Source organism: Prionailurus bengalensis, chromosome A2 (assembly GCF_016509475.1).
Source record: "Prionailurus bengalensis isolate Pbe53 chromosome A2, Fcat_Pben_1.1_paternal_pri, whole genome shotgun sequence".
Taxonomy (NCBI): Eukaryota; Metazoa; Chordata; class Mammalia; order Carnivora; family Felidae; genus Prionailurus; species Prionailurus bengalensis.
Genome location: NC_057348.1, coordinates 110678657 through 110696933, shown reverse-complemented (window position 1 = coordinate 110696933; position 18277 = coordinate 110678657). Strand labels below are relative to the sequence as shown.

The 18277-nt window shown below is 36.2% G+C and overlaps 1 protein-coding gene across 8 annotated transcripts in view; it reads right to left on the bottom strand.

The window, feature by feature from the left end:
- HDAC9 (histone deacetylase 9) overlaps positions 1-18277 on the bottom strand; it is a 939997-nt gene that overhangs the window by 439179 nt on the left and 482541 nt on the right. For 2 of the 8 annotated variants that reach the window (XM_043589043.1, XM_043589047.1), the window contains exons 4-7: positions 15858-16099; positions 10758-10908; positions 9659-9779; positions 7036-7157 (exon numbers count right to left, since the gene is read on the bottom strand). In XM_043589043.1, the coding sequence (XP_043444978.1) occupies positions 7036-7157; positions 9659-9779; positions 10758-10908; positions 15858-16099 (636 nt within the window). Of the gene's footprint in view, positions 1-7035; positions 7158-9652; positions 9780-10742; positions 10909-15857; positions 16100-18277 lie in introns of all 8 variants that reach the window. The other 6 variants (XM_043589041.1, XM_043589046.1, XM_043589044.1 and 3 more) reach the window with 4 other exon arrangements.

The following is an 18277-nucleotide window of genomic DNA, read 5'->3' as shown; positions in this document are numbered from 1 at the left end:
TGTTTAAAGTGTTGCAAGAAAAATCCACAGCAATTTAGAATTCTCCCTCTGTCCCTCTCCACTGCTCCCACTGTCCCTCCCTCCTTCTCTCTCAAGAAAAAACAAACAAATCCACAGAAGGTACAAAAAGAGGGGAATATAAAAAAAAAATAAAGTAAGTATGATGATTAGAAAACAGTTACAAACATGGTGGTAATAATCTAACGATATCAATAACCACTTTACTTTTTTTTTTATTAGAGAGAGAGAGAGAGAGAGAGAGAGAGAGAGAGAGGGCAAGCATGAGCAGGGAAGAGGGGCAGAGGGAGAGAGACAGAGAATCCCAAGCAGGCTCCATGTATGGTGAGGTCTGGGGTCATGACCTGAGCAGAAATCAAGAGTCAGCACTCAACCTACTGAGCCACCCAGGCACCCCTCACCAGTAACCACTTTAAATATGAATGGTCTAATACACTAATTAAAAGAGACTGTCAGACTGGATTAAAAAAACAAAAAACAAAACAAAACATGGGGAACCTCGGTGGCTCAGTCAGTTGAGCATCTGACTTCAGCTCAGGTTATGATCTCATGGTTAATGAGTTCCAGCCCTGCATAGGGCTTGCTGCTGTCAGCACAGAGCCTGCTTAGGATCCTCTGTACCCCTCTCTCTCTGCCCCTCACCCTCCCTTTCAAAAATAAGTGAATTAAAAAAAATTAAAAAAAACCCAACTATACATTGCCTATAAGAAAGCGATTTTAAAAATAAAGACACAGATAGATTAAAAGTAAAGGGATAGAGAAAAATATGCCATGCCATCACTGGGAAATTACAAATTAAAACCAAAATGGGAAACCATCATAACCTATTAAAATGTTTAAAATCCAAAAAACTGAAACTGAAAATACCAAGTGCTGGTGAGTATGTGGATCAACAAGGACTCTGACCCACTGCTGGTGGGTATGCAAAATGGTACAGCCACTTTGGAAGACAGTTTGGAACTTTTTTTTTTTTCACAAAACTAAACATAGTCTTATCATAAGATCCAGCTGTCACACTCCAATGTGTTTACATAATTGGGTTCAAAACTTACATCACACAAAACCTACATGGGAATGTTTACAGATTTATTCATAAATGCTAAAATTTGGAAGGAACCGGGATGTCTTTCAATAGGTAAATGGATGTACAAACTGTGGTTCCTTTATACAGTACAATATTATTTAGCAATTAAAAGAAATAAGCTTACAAGGCACAGGAAGACATGAAGGGATCTTAAATGCATATTGCCAAGTCAAAGAAGCCAGTCTGGAAGGCTGCACACATTATTCTATACGGTTCCAACTATATGACATGCAGCAGAAGGCAAGGCTATAGAGACAGTAAAAATAACAGTGGTCACCAGGGGTTGGTCAGAGAGAGGGATGAATCCATGGAGCAGAGAGGATTTTTAGGGCAGTGAAACTATTCTGCATTATATTGTAATGATGGATACATGACATGACATTACAAGTGAGTCAAAATCTACAGAACTTTACAACACTAAGAGTAAACCTTCATGTAAATTTTGGACTACACTAATAATAATGTACCTAGTAGTTAATTAGTTATACCAAATGAACCACACTAATGGAAGATGTAAGTAAGAGCAAATACTGGTGGTGGAGAGGAATAAATGACATGGAAACCCTCTGTACTATCTGCACAGTTTTTCTGCAAATCTAAACTTAAAGTCTAATAATTTAAAAATAAAAGTCAGGGGCGCTTGGGTAGCTCAGATGGTTAAGCGTCTGACGTTTGGCTCAGGTCATGATCTCAGGGTTCATGAGTTCGAGCCCCATGTCGGGCTCTGTGTTGACAGCTCACAGCCTGGAGCCTGCTTCGGATTCTGTGTCTCCCTCTCTCTCTGCTCCTCCCCTGCTCTCACTCTGTCTCTCTCTCAAAAATAAATAAACATTAAAATAAAATTAAAAAATAAATAAAAGCCAAGGGCAGAAACTAAAACTCGGTTGGGCCCCAGTGAACACAAAGCATCAGTTGGTGTTCCTCCTATGGTCGGTGACAGAAACAATTTTGCTGCTATTTTCTGATACCATATTTGGCTCTGAAATGCCAGGCAGATACAAAACTGACAAAACCCTTTATTCCAATGTTGACATTAGTACTGCAAGTTGCACATAGCTTAGAAACAATGTTTGTCACTTTCTCCCCAGTTACTTGTTTTATCAATTAATGTGGCAGAATGTCAGACCTTAAAAAGTCTTTTCCTTAACAATAAGACATTTGGTTTTAACTTGATAAAAATACATGAAACTGAATTCCTTCTCAACTAGAAACATAAAATTAACTAAGCACTCCTTAAATCTTAGCTAAGATCCTAATCTCATTACATGCAATACTTAATGCAATTTCCAAAATAACTATATGAACCAAAAGCAATAATTACTTGCATTTTACAGATGACAGAGTCATAGGATAAAGAGGTTAAGTAAATTTCCTAAGATTGAGGATCCGCATTTTGAATGGGTAGGTGGATTCAAAGCCTGTTGTTACTGTGCCACATTGCTTTTTGATTCTGGGAAAACTGCTGTAACTTTATCACAAAAGAAATATCCTACTAATTTTAAGTGAGAATGACCACAACAATGGAATTAAGGCAGAGTGCTAAAGATATGTAAAAATAATCCAGTTTTTGTTGGCCTGGAATAAGATTCTGAGTGACATTTTTACAAGCATAAGCACTATTTTAGTGCTATCTGTGCAGAAACGTGTGTGTATGCCCACATGTGCACCTAAGCATGTGCTTGTGGATCATGAGAAAAACACAGAATTAGAAAGACAGAAGGGGGAAAACTGATTTTAAAACATAATATTAAAAAAACCTCCTTGTATTGATTCTGGATTATAATAACTCGAATGGGTCACCAAGGTACCACAACAGAACTTCTAACTGCTATTCTGAGGGAGATTTATAAAGCTATATATCTCATCCCTGCCTTCTTTCCAACTTACTCAGTGTGGAAAATGACACCGGCCTTCCAAAGTCTGAACTTATGTTTGGACCCCTTCCATCCTTGAGTCTTACTCTAGTGTTGCTGACCATTAAAATGAATATTTCAGTGGGGCTGGAACAGCCCTATTAGCCCATGCCAAGCTTTATATGGCTTGCACGCTTTAAGAGGTCAATCTAGCCAACCAGTTTACTTTGTTCAAAAGTATTAAATAAATGGAATGACTGTAACATTCAAAGAAAGGCCAAGTTCACTAGGTAAGACCCCAATAATATAATGGAGCATAAAACTTCTAGAATTTTTTTTACCATAATATTTTACAAAACATAGGTACACACTCACTGGAAATAGAATCCAATTCAAATGGTTTTGAAGGTCAGTTCAAAGTCACCACATATGCAGTATCTTTGTGAGAAATACGTACTATTTCAAAAGCGTCTGGACCCAGAAGCTTCCTTTCTCTATTTTATAGTTTATTATCAGTCTAGAAGGGTACTATATTAGGGGAAAAAAGTCACCTACTACACTATAATATAATTTGCAGCCAAAACATAAAGTTCAGTAAAATATTATAAATTTCAGCATCAACAAATCCTTCTCTCGTGGAACAAAAAGAATCACAGAAGGTAATTCTAAAAGGAAGTGCTATTTTAAGTGTGGGCGATAAATATAAAAGTTGAAAACAATTACTTCATTCTCAACTTCACAACTAATTATGAAATCCTTCCTTGTTCACTGTGGTGAAAGGATCAAAAGACTCTCAATTTCTGTATTTACATGTGAATTACGAATGGGCCTGATTAGAGCCACCTATTTGTATTATTCTGATGTTTCCTAAATGCCCAAATTCTAAGAGCAACTAGGATTCTCCTAAGGGGAAGGAAGTAAAGGTCTACTTTGCATGACAAAGGTCAGATTTCTGCAGACAAATGAAACTTCTGTGGGTGACGGTTCCTAGGTTATCACTGTCAGGCTGGGTCCTGGGAGGTCAAGAGAGGTTCCAAATTGTGCTCACTGCTTCAGGGATACCCTTGGGGCCACTTTAATCATTTAAGATCATTAAAACTTTTCTTACTCTGGTTCCAGCTTTATCCCCTAAATCTCACTAACACATTCTGGCAATTCAGACCTGATGCAGGTTAAAAGGAAATTGGAGGTACTGCATTTAGTATTATACGCAGATCGAAAAAGAGAACCCACTTATTTAACAACTTCTTTTAAATCCAAGATTGGGTTCAGTGAAATTCAAGTAGACCACAGAGGGTGATAATCAGGCCCCAGTAGAAAAACTTGACTCTATTATAGCTATCCTGGTATTTACACTGTGATCGATGATGCCACGACTCTAGATCTCATTTAATATGATGTAGGTTTATGTGAAAATCATCTTAGTTTCCCCAATCATTACATATGTTTAATTATAATTACAGTAATAGTTTATTATTTACCTTTTTGGTAATAACTATTAAGCCATAAACATACAACAAATGCTGAAGTAAAAATTATTGCTTGACTATATTTCAGTGCTCTTCCATTTAGTGAAAATATATGTCTAAACTTTCACACAATGGATTGATTATAGTTAGAAGAGTACTATTCTGCCTATTTGTAATTAAGGAAGAGTATCTCTTAAGTATTTTAGATAATGTGTAGAAAACATCTGTATTTAATTATATCATACTTCTCTTAGATGATGGGAATTGAATAAAGAGATATTTTGAAACATCTATACAGATATAAAAGTATTAATGGCTATTCAAGAGTTTCATTGGTATAGTGCTTGAAAAAGTTTCATTTTACAAATCCTTGGCCTAATGCTTCATAAATGTCAGATTTTCAATATAAAAGGAGTCAACTTCAAATACCAGGCAAATACAGAAAATATAACACTAGCAAAGACAAGGGCTGTATCTTTTCACCATTATTACATATCACATAGACACAGTAAATGTCTTTCGTATTAGTACAGATTTGAATAAAATTTTGTAACATACACACTGAGCAGGATTTCTCTTTGAATTCTGTTGTGGACTGAGAATTTTTACAAGAATAAATTAACAGCTTGCTAGTCATTCCTAACAGAGGAAAAAAATCCTAAACTGTTCTCATGGAAACTGGGACACAAAGTGTGGGTTTTTAGTACTTGTTCTGAAGTATTGAAAAAGATCAGATTTTCTTTCTGGATGCTTTACTGGCTCCAAATGCCACTTCTTTTCAAAGTCAGTGTCAGTTCTGCAGTCAGTTTTCAGTCTCCCAGTGGTAAGAATATATTCAAAGGCTGTGTGCACAGCAGGGTAGAAGTCTTTCTCCATGAATGTAACTATATCACTCATCAGTAACCTCCTGCCATAAGGGGACTTATGTTTTCTTTCCTTTTAGTGACTCCTTGGGCTCTTGAATGCCAGTCACTGCCCTGAGACCTGGGGCAGTATTCACATAATCTCTGTCAATAGTTCCTACACATGTCACTGGTGCAACTAAATGTCAAGACAGCAGATCAAAGTCTGCACATTCTAAAACTCATGTCCTTTATGGATCAATTTTCATAAACTATACTCTATGTTTTAGAAATACGTGGAGGCTCAGTCTTTGCTTTCTTCCTTTTATCCCAGAGAAGTTTATTTACATGAAAGTTTTATGTATTACATCAGAATTTCACCCTATTATGTACAAATCAGATTGTACATAATAGGGTCTGATTTGTACATAATAGGGTGAAATTCTGATGTAATACATAAAACTCATTCTTCCCTTTGCATAGTCTTCTTGAGGTATTTCTTGAAGCATTTTACTCTACCTATTGTCTTATAGTAGAAATGCAAAACTCTGTGAGTTATTAAAATTAAAAGGCATGGGTTGCTTTCCAACACTTCACTGATCTACCCCAGTACCTGGTACATTAGATGGTAGGTAATAAATTCTTACTTATGATGGATTTATTTTTAAATCTTCATTACGCTATAGGTAAATTATGACAGAATATAGCTTTAGCGTGTGTTTTTACAATCTATATCCATTTTAATTATTCAAGGTTGCTTGGGAAAATGAATATAATTATTTGAAATCATTTCCACTCTCTAGGTTTCATATACAAATTACATACATCTACACTTCTTAAGAAGACCTGAGTAAAATACGATAGACAAAACTATCTTCTCTGAGTACCTTTTCAGGTTATTTCTGGATACAAAAATTTTTAAGTTTAGAACTTTCTCTAAGAAAACATAACGTTTAGAATAGAATGTACACAAATGCTATTTATGCTTATATCTAGCTAAAGTCTAAATATATTTATTACAGGGGTAAGAGCATGTAACAAATTAAATAAGCACATATCAGAGGGCTGAAAAAAGAGAAGACAAGAAAACAAATACAAGCCTTAGAGCCAGAGGCGTTTTACTAAACTCCAAATAGAAGCTTCATTGTCCAAGTTCCCCTAAGCAAGTTTTTATATAATTACATGAGAGTATTAGGTACAAACCATCACTCTGAGTTCTCTTATAATCTGGGAGACGTTAGGCAAGTCACTTACTCAGAAGGTAGGTAGCCTTGGCCTTATATGTTTTCACCACTCAAACAATTAAAATTTACGGATTTTAAAATGTGTGATGAAAAGAAAGTTTATTATTCCCATTTTTGTAGTAAATGGTTGAGGGTCAAGAAAAATTTAGGTAAATGGAGGAAATTACAGAGGTCCTCATTGGTGGAGATTTAAATTTTCTAAGAAACCAAATTTCTATCTTCCCTAATTCTAATCTTTGTTGCTAATAAGACAATAATTTGTTTATAATCCAAACATGATGAACTTTTAAATTTGAAAAGGTACTTTGATTATATATACTGCATCAACTGATGTTGAAACGTGTGTGTGTGTGTGTGTGTGTGTGTGTGTGTATGCACACATGCACATATTTGTTTATGCTAAGGGCAGGGGTGGAGAGGGTGTGATAGTTATGATTCAAACCCTTTGACCCTTTCCTCTAGAGGCAAAATTAAATTACAGGTATGTTATGGAAGAGCAAGTGGAGTCTTGCTAAACCAACTTACCAGTTTTTCGAAGGGGGAAATCATCCTTTGCATCTTGTGCTCCTGGTAATGTGTATTTGTAAGATGGAGATGTTCCACTCAGGGGTGGAGAGCTTTGATCCAGTGACGTGTGGTGGGCAGCCCTACAAAAGAAAAAGAGGGCTCACCATTTGCTCTGGAGTTTTTACTGCGTGTTGGCCAGCAATAATCAGTTGCACATGCTGTGCACGTGTCTCAGCTGTGTTTATGTTCTTTCTTTTTAGTGTGTACAAACCACAGCCTCATGTAACCAAGTTCACTTTGGCAGAGTGGTATAGAATGCTGCAGGATTCCCAAGAATGACCACGGTGTGTGTGATCACACACTTACACGGAAGTTTGCTTCACTAAAAGAGAATTTGCCAAAAGCCTGAGTTTTGATAATCTGAGATTCCTGTGCACGTTTTGTTAACAGCCATACTAGTAACGAAGTCATCAATCAAATCCTTTTTAGTCAACAAGGTAGAATAACCAAAGTAAAAGTAAATATATAGAAGGAACTCATTTTCGAAAACTGCTAGGTAATATATGAAAGTACATGAGGGTGACGTTTCTACTACAGAGATAGTACAGTGTCAACAGCCTCAGGTCTCCTGATTTCTGCAGCACTTACAAGGTAAAGATTGGCAATCGCATATTTCTTCAACATGAAAATGATTTTTAAAAATGTTTTCTCTTCCCTGCACAAATATAGTGAAAGAGTTGTACTGCACCACTGGAGAAGAGTTTCCAGGACTGAACATTGTGTATCCAGTGGATATAACACCCATGATTATCATATACAAAGAAACCAATGAACAGGGCAGGGTTCTGCCAGTATTATCTATTTGAATCATGTATTCTCAAGAATTAACTGGCTTAAGGGCACTTCATCTAGCCATAGTGAGCAAAAAGCATTAAGTTCTGATTCCATAAATTAATGACTTACAGTGTCTGGAGTTGGGCCCTATTGAAGTTCAGTTCAGTATAAAAAGGGACTGCTAACTGATATTTGACAGTCATGTTTAATATACCCAAGGGGACAGCTAAAGAATTTTCAGCTGACACGTTGTTTGTACGTAGTTGTTTCCCATTTAAAAAAGGTATTATCGGGGCGCCTGGGTGGCGCAGTCGGTTAAGCGTCCGACTTCAGCCAGGTCACGATCTCGCGGTCCGTGAGTTCGAGCCCCGCGTCAGGCTCTGGGCTGATGGCTCGGAGCCTGGAGCCTGTCTCCGATTCTGTGTCTCCCTCTCTCTCTGCCCCTCCCCCGTTCATGCTCTGTCTCTCTCTGTCCCAAAAATAAATAAACGTTGAAAAAAAAATTAAAAAAAAAAAAAGGTATTATCTCTTCTTAAAATGAACTGTAACTTAGAAGGAATATGAATTAGTTATAAATTATGTATGTAATTTTAAGTAATAAAATGGTATTTATTTCTAAATACTTTGGGCTGTTAACTGAACATCTGAAAATTTTCTTCAGGGACTGGCTTCTCAAGTCAACTGACATGCCTGATAGAAATTACGTAAACCATTAAAAAGTATTCATACAGTACTCTACTCTGCAATCTGCCTCAGTTACCTTTTTTTTTTTTTTTGAGAAAAGCAGATACTTATAAAATAGAATCAGAAGGATAATAACTTTCTCAATAGAACTCCTGGGATGCTTCCAGTTCAATATAGAGTAATCAAGTATTTACTTCCTTAACCTTGACGATGTGAGGGATCACAAAAAATTCAAGTGTAAAATCTGATAGTCAATCAGCAAACACATAAAATGAGAGCAATGATACTATTATCTATTAGCCTGTTATCCAAATATGCTTTATCTATCACTGTTTGTCCTGATTTTAAAAAGCCCCACATCCTTCATATTTTACTGAAAGGAGAACTGTGTATTTCATAGTGGCTTTTCCCTGGACTCAGGGAAACACGGATCCATAAATCTGTAATACCATAATGCATTACGTTGTCAGCTTGTGTATCAGAAGCCAGGGTACTCATTTTATAGTGCAGCAAAAAATGAAGTCAGATGGACAGGCGTAAACTAGTCACTGAAGACTTAGCTTTACTTAGTTGCCTTCGTTCTCATTCTTTCCCTTCCCTCCCTTGTCTTCCTGCTTTTTTTTTTTTTTTAAGTCGCAAAGCTTCTGGTCTTTTAAAAATAGCTCAGATCTCCACCTCCTATCGAGCCAAGTAAAATAAAGTCTCAACCTGCCAAATCCTCAGAAATTATTGTAAAGATATCAGATGCACCATCTGAGAATAGAAAAATGCAAACTAGGAACTAATTTCTATGCCCCACCCCACATTTCTGTTACTCATTCACCAAAAAACATATCTACTTCCTTGCCCTCAAGATGATACTTGCTAACATTCATGAAGCACTGCTCTCTGTGGCATAGTTTACCACATTATTTCACAGGACCTTTCCAGCAACCCGAGAAGGCAGGTATTATTATTATTATTATAGTCTTTTTACAGAGAAGGACAAGAATTCAAGGAGCTTGACCACAGCCACATAGCTGTGAACGGCAGACCTCGGTTTTGTGCCCAGGCTGGCTGAACACAGAACCTATGTTCTTGACCCGTGGGAATGAAAAAGGCCAAACACTGAACATACGTGTACCAGAGCTTGGGATGGCGGCTCACGGAATGATTTTTTCCATTAGTTGGAGTGTCTTTTGTTGCTGATTTACTCAACAGGAATTCTTGAAGCTTCTGCTTTACTTCTGTACTTGCCACTGCTCCTGAAACATACACATACAGAAATAGATGTTGACTTGGGGCTTTGTCCTTCCATGCCTCTGGAGTATTTAGCAAAAACTAGGAAGTAACACCACTGGTCACTGCATGTGAAGTTTTCCTATTAAAAGAAGAAACCAGAGTCTAAAAACAGGCTTTTGGAAATGGCACAGTAATGTTTTGTAACTGCTGCTCAAAACGCCAATTTTTAAAGGAGCTTTGATGATTTCTTTAATTGCTTCTGCAGAAAGGGGAGTCCCAGAATTAACACTAATTTTTTCCTAAACTTAAAAAAAATGAGGACTAAAACACTGCCTTTTAAAAATCAAGACTCTTGGGGGACAATATAAATGACAACACAATACACTGACCTCTCCTGAACCGCTAGTTGGAAAAACTAACATTTTAAAAACCTCTTTTGAGCATTAAACAAATAACTACTGCTGACTGTTCCAGTTCTAGTCATCTGATTTTAAACCTTGCTACATCCTGATTTTGAACTGACCTCAGATAGGGGAATTATTTGGATCTGTCTCCCTCTTGTGGATAGTTTTTTTAAACAAACGTTCTGCCTTAAATCTTCCCAAAGTCTGGGTACTCAAAAACTAAATGGCTTGACTTACAGAGAACAATTAATTATAACTTGAGCGGGAGGAAGGCATAGTGAGGAAATGTGAAAGTAAGTTTATTATAAAACAATATGGCATAGCTAGATCGCTTAACTAGAACCTTGTTTTTAAGCCTCAAAACAACAGAAATAAGCATCTTTGCCAAACAATGCTCTGTTTACTTCCTCTGCAGACTGAAGGCAGAAAGATAATATGTGAATGTCAAAGCTTTACATTTGAGTCCATAATTCATTCTTTTAATTAAATGCAAACAGTTTTGACAAGTTTAATGCCACTCTTTATCAGGCTTCTTTCTGAATGACGATCAGCTAAACATGAGGGAAGAGATTTGTTTTTTACCCTGGTGCCTCTTACTTTCTCGTCCTCTATCTTTGCCTCTGAGAGGAGGAAGCTGTTGTTCTCTGCGATGCCTCTCTACTTCCTGTTCTTGCCTCTGCTGCTCCAGTTTCTGCTCCTTTTCTAGGAGTTCTTGTTGCTGTTTTATGGCTAGAAGTTCCTGTTGCAACTTGCGAGAAGAGAAAGACATGAGAGTGTGCAATTTCTTTAGGCATTACAGTCATTACTGACCAAAATCAAACTGTTAGGAGCTTCTGGAGTTTGTTTCCGTTTAGTTTACATTTTTACTCACTTTTTCGGTAGATGACTGAAATCTAACGACAAACAACTAATGCCATAGATGGTCTTAATGTCATATAAGCAAGTTTTTAGGTAGCTTCAGTTCCTGTGCCGCCCCACCAAAACTCGTTACCAAATTCACTGTAATCTTTAGTTCTATGAGTAGCTTTCCTTTGTACAACTGAAACATATGAAAACAGGCAAAGACAGAAATGGCCCAGAAGTCTGTTTTACCACGTCTCTCACATTATAAATAAACAACGGAAATCTTCATTTCTTATCCTGAGAAATAGTATGAAAGTAATCAAATCTAAGGAATGGTGAGAAATAAGTTAATTTGGGAGAAGTCTACCTAAAACAGAATGAATGTTAAAAATTCCTAAACCTTACAGAGAAGGTTCTCAGATTAATGTAATCTATACATCCAAAATAGGCTTTGTTCTCAAAGCAGCAAACGTTCATTCATTCATCCAGCAGGCAAAAACATTCAGAATAGAGAGAGTGGTCAAAATGAAGTCACTTCCATTAAACTACTATCTGGTTGTCTGAATCCCTTACATTCACTTCCAAACAAAAAAGAACATGAATATGAAGGCTTCTTAAAAACTGTATGGAGATGTCAGTTTTCTCTCAGGCAGAGAAAATGAATAACAGTAAATGTGCTCACTGACGAATACCTAAAGACGATGAGTTCTACCCAGGCTCTGATATTACCAGATAAGAAATCTAGACACCTTATTAAACTACTTAAAGCCCTGGGTCCTCATATGTCAGAAAAACAATCTCCTTCACACATCATGCTCACAATGCATATGGAACTTACTGGGTAAGTTTGAACGACACTAATTTTAATGATTATTACTATATTTAGATCTCAGTCCTAATGAAGTTAGCATAATTTGCTGTTTTAAGTATCTATCTAATATAAGTCTGAAATTTTTGTTGAAAAGTAAGAGACCAAAACCAAAAAGCTTTGTGGAATGGCATGAGAGTTACTCTGAAGCAAAAGGAAGCCAACTTTGTATGCAGACCATAATAGCCTCACCTCTCTCAGAAGGATATGGTTACAGGCATTTCTGGTTACTCTTCATATTAAAATCTTCACCATTTTGGCTTTGAGATACCAGTCCCTTATTGGATGTTTCTACATACTCCATTTTAAAGGAAAAGTTTATAACTTCACTTAAACTATGCCTTGAATATTAATTCTTTTAAAAAAATTTTTAATGTTTATTTATTTTTGAGACAGAGTGTGAGCAGGGGAGGGATGGAGAGAGAAGGAGACACAGAATCCGAAGCAGGCTCCAAGCTATAAGCTGTCAGCAGAGAGCCCAATGCAGGGCTGGAACTCATGGACCACGAGATCATGACTTGAGCAGAAGTTGAACACCTGACCGACTTAGCCCCCCAGGCACTCCTAAATATTAACTCTTTACAGCTATTGGGAGTGGTCAAATTGATTCATTGCTTCAACCAAAGCCCCAGTGAAATTGAAATTTAATCTATTTTAGAAAACTAGAAAAATCACACAATTTAATCTCCATAGCTACTATTCATTATTGAAGACTGCAGGAATGATATTGAAAAAAAAGAGAAGGAAATAAAACATCAACCCCCAGTTTCAGATGTTCTGGACTGATACAGGACACAGAGAGGATGATGTGGTAGTTTTGATGGCAGACCAGGCAAGGCTAAAAATCCTGGAACAACCATTTACTGGCTGTGTGTCCTTCGGCAAGTTACAGTATTTCTGTCTCAGCTTATGTGGGTTGAAAAATGGGATAACAACATCTAACTCAAGAGATGTTGATGACAGAAGCCAAAGATTGATGCTAATAAAAACTTCACGTACTATGTGTTCCTCATAAACATAAAATCCAAATGAAAGTTAAAAGCACCAATTCTTATCCTTTCCCATGAAAGAGTGAATTAAAATTTAAAAAGTTAAAAGCTTCCTAAACTCGAAAGGAAATTTAAATTAGGTCTTTAGTTTCTGAGAAAACGACTTACTACTTTAGAAAATCACTTTAAAAGGTAAATTTTCCTTTTGGCTATCTCAGAATCTTTTTCCTGTCAAGAGCCTCCTCTTTTCCTCTATTTTCCAGATGTCAGTAAACTGACTATACTACTTTGAGCTAAAGTAACAATCAGTTACTTACTTGCTACTATTGACTTGTGAGCAAAATGAAAAAATACATTACTTCAAAAACTTTCCTATGGCTCTTTACAACTACAAAATGCATCAAATATAAGTGAAAAAAAGTATTTCAAGCAGCAACTTATTATTATTGCCCTGTATTCAGTGCAACGTGAGTCAGGTACCACAGTAAAATGAACTATACAGTTACCTTAAAAAGCATGGTGAAGGGCACCTGGCTGGCTCAGCTGGTAGAGAATGCGACTCTTGATCTCAGGGCTGTTGAGTTCAAGCCCCACATTTGGGGTAGAGATTATTTAATGAATAAAAGTTTAAAAAAATCCTTCACAAAAAGTATGGTGAAGAATATAAATCTTATTCATTCATCACTGTCATCCTAACATGGCAAGAATGAATGGAAAAGGAAATCTAAACACCAATGTTCCAAATATTTTTCAAGGGTCAAATAGTAATGCTTTAAAGTCATTCAAAAATAATCCTGTAAACTAAATTAAGGTTTCCTATTCTACTCAATACAGTTATGAGCTACTGTTTCCACATGAGACCCAAAACAAAATCCCCACTCTTAATTTAGGGTATCTTACAGATCAATAATTGCATGAGTTCTTTTAAAATTTTTTTAATGTTTATTTATTTCTGAGAGAGAGAGAGAGAGAGAGAGAGAGAGAGAGAGAGAGAGAAAGAGAGAGAGAGAGAAAGAGAGAGAGAGAGAGACAGAGTGTGAGTAGGAGAGGGGCAGACAGAGAGGGAGACACAGATTCTGAAGCAGGCTCCAGGCTCTGTCAGCACAGAGCCTGACGCAGGGCTTGAACCCACAAACCATGAGATAATGACACATGCAGAAGTTGGACACGTAACTGACTGAGCCACCCAGGTGCCCCTAGAGTTCTTTTAGTAAAGTTCACTAGTAAAAGAAAAAAAATCATGACATTTTATAGCAGATGTCAAAGGCTTTTTTGGAATATAAGATACAATAGGCTTTCCAGACTAAGGAAATATCTTAAAAAACAAAGAACACAAGGAAGAAGGTAGAACTTTTACCTTCTCAGATACTAATATTAATGTGGTAAAATTATATAACATCAACACAGATTAATTATCTATATTAATCTGACATAAATATGCTGTATCCAATATGCAAGTGAGTAATAGATCAAGCGTCTATTGTACAATATTATAAATATGATAGAATGTGTAATTTATTGTATTAGTAAATTAACATGTGTTTAAATCATTTTGAAGGACATAGATAATTAATTATGACAGCAATATAAAGTAGCAAATATTTATCATAAAATTCTATTTTATTATTTATTCCATAAAAATGGAATTTTATTATAAATATTTGCTACTTTATATTACTGTCATAATAAATTAAAACTAAACATGTACTTAATCAGAACAAAATAGCCTTGTTTTAAATGTCTCTGTCAAGAATTTGAAACATTTCACAAATAAAGTTAAAGTAACATTTATCTCAAAGATACAAGAAGAAATAGATACATAGATACATGTAAAATGACTTGACAACAAAATAGTCCATCATAAAATATTCTGGAACATAGACATATTTCTCCAAGAATAATTTAAACAACTTGGGTCTCAAACTGTCAACTACACCCAAAATTCTTTTAATAAATTTTTATCTGTGGTCTATTGAACTTATATAAAAATGTTGAAAATATTTGCCCAGGTTTCTTCAAATATAATTCTACTGAGCTTTGTCTGTCATTATTTTGAATGAATATTATAGGGTCTTCTTCGTAGGGAAAATACTCAGAACATCTACTTATAGGGAGGTGGTTGGGAGGATGGGGGAAAATAGCTGATGGGGGTTAAGGAGTGCATGTGCTGTCATGAGCACCGGGTGATGTATGGAAGTGTTGAATCACTATATTGTACACCTAATACCAATATTACACTGCATTTTAACTAACTGGAATTTACATAAAAGCTTAAAACAAATCCACTTATAGACGAAAAAAACCCAAAACAACACAAGTCTCTCTTCACATAAAGTGACTAATTTATCCTTTCTGATAAATAGATTATGCAGATTCTTTAAAGATATAAAATGAAGGGGCGCCTCAGTGGGTCAGTCGGTTGAGCATCCAACTCTTGATTTTGGCTCAGGTCATGATCCTAGGGTCATGGGATTGAGCTCCTCTGTGCTGAGCATGGAGCTTGCTTGAGATTCTCTCTCTTTCTCCCTTTGTCCTTCTCACCCACTCACTCATGTGCTCTTTCTCATAAATAAATAAATAAATAAATAAATAAATAAATAAATACACACACACACACACACACACACACACACACACACAATGGATCTTCCCAGGGTCATTCATGATTCTTCTTGGCGGAGAATAGATAAGTGGGGCAAATGAACAAAATCACATACCAGAGAATAAACAGAAGGTAAGAATCACTATTTCCCACCATTGATGCTGTAAACTAATGGATGAGAGTAGTGGAGGCCCCTCCAAGAAGCAAAGCAGGTTTTTCATCAGCACTCTTACTACTTACCCAAGGTTTTCACCAGTAAAATCACAATTTCCTCCAAGCCATACCTCCATGTCTTAAACATTCCTCCTCTCCCCACCCCAGTGCTCCTTCTTACGCTCATGTCATGCTGCAGGCTTCTGGAGTGGAAAGGTCAGAGGCAAAGAAACATTTGCTACCTTGATGTGCTCCTGAAGCTGAGCCTGGTGCTGCCGTGTCAAGTTCTCATGCTGTTTCTGAAACTCTGCAATCAGGAGTTGCTTCTGGATTTGCTGCTGTTGCTGGATAAGGAGTAATTCTTGCTGCAGTTGCTTTTCACGGACAACAGGATCCACCACAGGCATCATCATCCTGAGGTCTGTCCTCAGGTCTAAAGGTGAGATGGGCTCCAGGCCCACAGGAACCTCTGATTTCACATCCACTAGAGAAACAGGGGGAAAAAAGGGGCGGGGGTAGGGGGCATGACAGAGGATAAGAAATTAGCACAGTGACTTGGAAACAAACAAAAAATAAAAGAGATTATACCCTACAACAAACTTTAGGTCAACTACTGTAGTCATTTTTTACGACGATGATAAAAAGTCTTTTGTATATTAGTTTTGATAAAAATGGACCCTATGCTCATTTTCAACCACCAATACCCCTTCATGAATCTTCTAAAATTCTCTTTTCAAGGAGATGAATCAAAACAAAACAACACAAAACACCAAACAGATGAAGCTAATCATTTACTGGTATATAAGTCATTCATAAAACCTATTCTACTTGATCAGTTATGCAAGTCAGGTAAACTTAGGACAAAAAAATGCAACTCTGTTGAGAAGATGCCAGGTTATAACACAGAAGTATCACAACTCAATTTCTACACTTGCAAATGTTTTGGTTTGTAATTAGAATCAGAAGATATATTCTAAGATATACTCCTTAAGAATTAAGGAATTCCTGGGGTGCCTGGTTGGCTCAGTCAGTTTAGCTTCCTACTCTTGATTTTGGCTCAGGTCATGATCTCACGGTCATGAAATCAAGCCCTGCTTCAGGCACGTGCTAGCTGTAGAGCTTGCTTAAGATTCTCTCTCTCCCTGTCTCTCTGCCCCTTTCCCCTACTTGTGCTCTTTCTCTCCCAAATAAATAAATAAACAAATAAAAAAACAAATAAATAAAGGAATTCCTTAAGAATTAAAGCTTTTTAGCAAGGTATCTGTAGGGCTATGGGACCTAACAAAGAAAACAACAGATCTGCATGCTAAAATCTTGAAAATGATGAGTAGGTTAGCTAACCAACCACAACAATGGTCCCAGGTCCAAACATCAAGGAGTGAAAGTAGCCAACTTTCTATGTACTGTTCTTAAAATGATAATATTTCAGTTACCTTATTCCTAAAATGAGCAAGGCAGAAAAATGGTGAGGAAGCCTAAAACAAATCAAACCACTAGAGGAAGAAGATTTGGAGAATAATTATAGGACATTTAAATTTTAAATATCTAAAATAAATTAGACAATGCATAACAATTCATATTATACACACACACACACACACACACACACACATAATTCTACTCCTGTTAGATAACTTGTAGGATGGAAGGCATAAGCACAAAAGCTCATAGACAAGGAAGACAGGCAGTAACAACATGGAACTATTAAAAGGACTAAATGGAATAATCCACTTCAAGGACTTAAAACATATAGTACATTTCTCAATAAATGCTCTGAGTTTTTTAAGTTATATAAAAATTGAAATTTCCTGCATATGAAACTAGATGATACTGTGTGGCTCACAAAACAAAAATATTAAGAACGAGTATGCAAATAAAATTGCATGTGATTTCCATTTAGTACTAGAAAATAAAAACACTAAAACTTCTGGAAAAATGGAAAAAGGAAAAAGAAAATAAAGGAATATAAATAAGCAATTTTAAAAAATTTATCTTTACCAGTAAAGAAATATAAATTTTAAGTGAAAGTAAGCCATTGTTTTCTAAACATTAAATATCATCTATATGATTCATGCATTTACCTGTGTGTGTATATAATGGCCCATTGTATGGTGTAAGCATAATACCAAGTAGACAATTATGTATTGCAAGTGGCACTACCAAATAGCTTAAAACTTCTAAAAAATAATTTGGTGATATGTAGGAAGAGGTATTAAGTATTTTACCATTTGATTCAGGTTTGCCAACTGTAGGAAGATATCTTAAGGAAACAATAGTAACAGGAAAAAACAGTTCAATGTCATACTATTTATTGAAGTATTATTATTTTAATTAAAATCACCAACTACAAGGAAATGTCTAGGTGAAATATGTCACATCCATATGGTGGAAAAATACACAATCATTAAATCATGGGAACATGAAGAATGCTATTACAACATTAAATGAAGAAACAGTAACAGAAGTGACACATACCCTATGATAGCTCTTTAAATAAATATCGTTTAAGTCAATATACATTTATTGAGAACCTTAAATTCTCAGGTTTGATGCTAGATGCTGGACTCAGCAGTAGAGCAAAAATGACAAAAATTCCAACCCTCCCAGAGCATTGGGTTCTTAACTGTATTAGTCTCTGAATTCGTGTACCAAAGACTGGTGA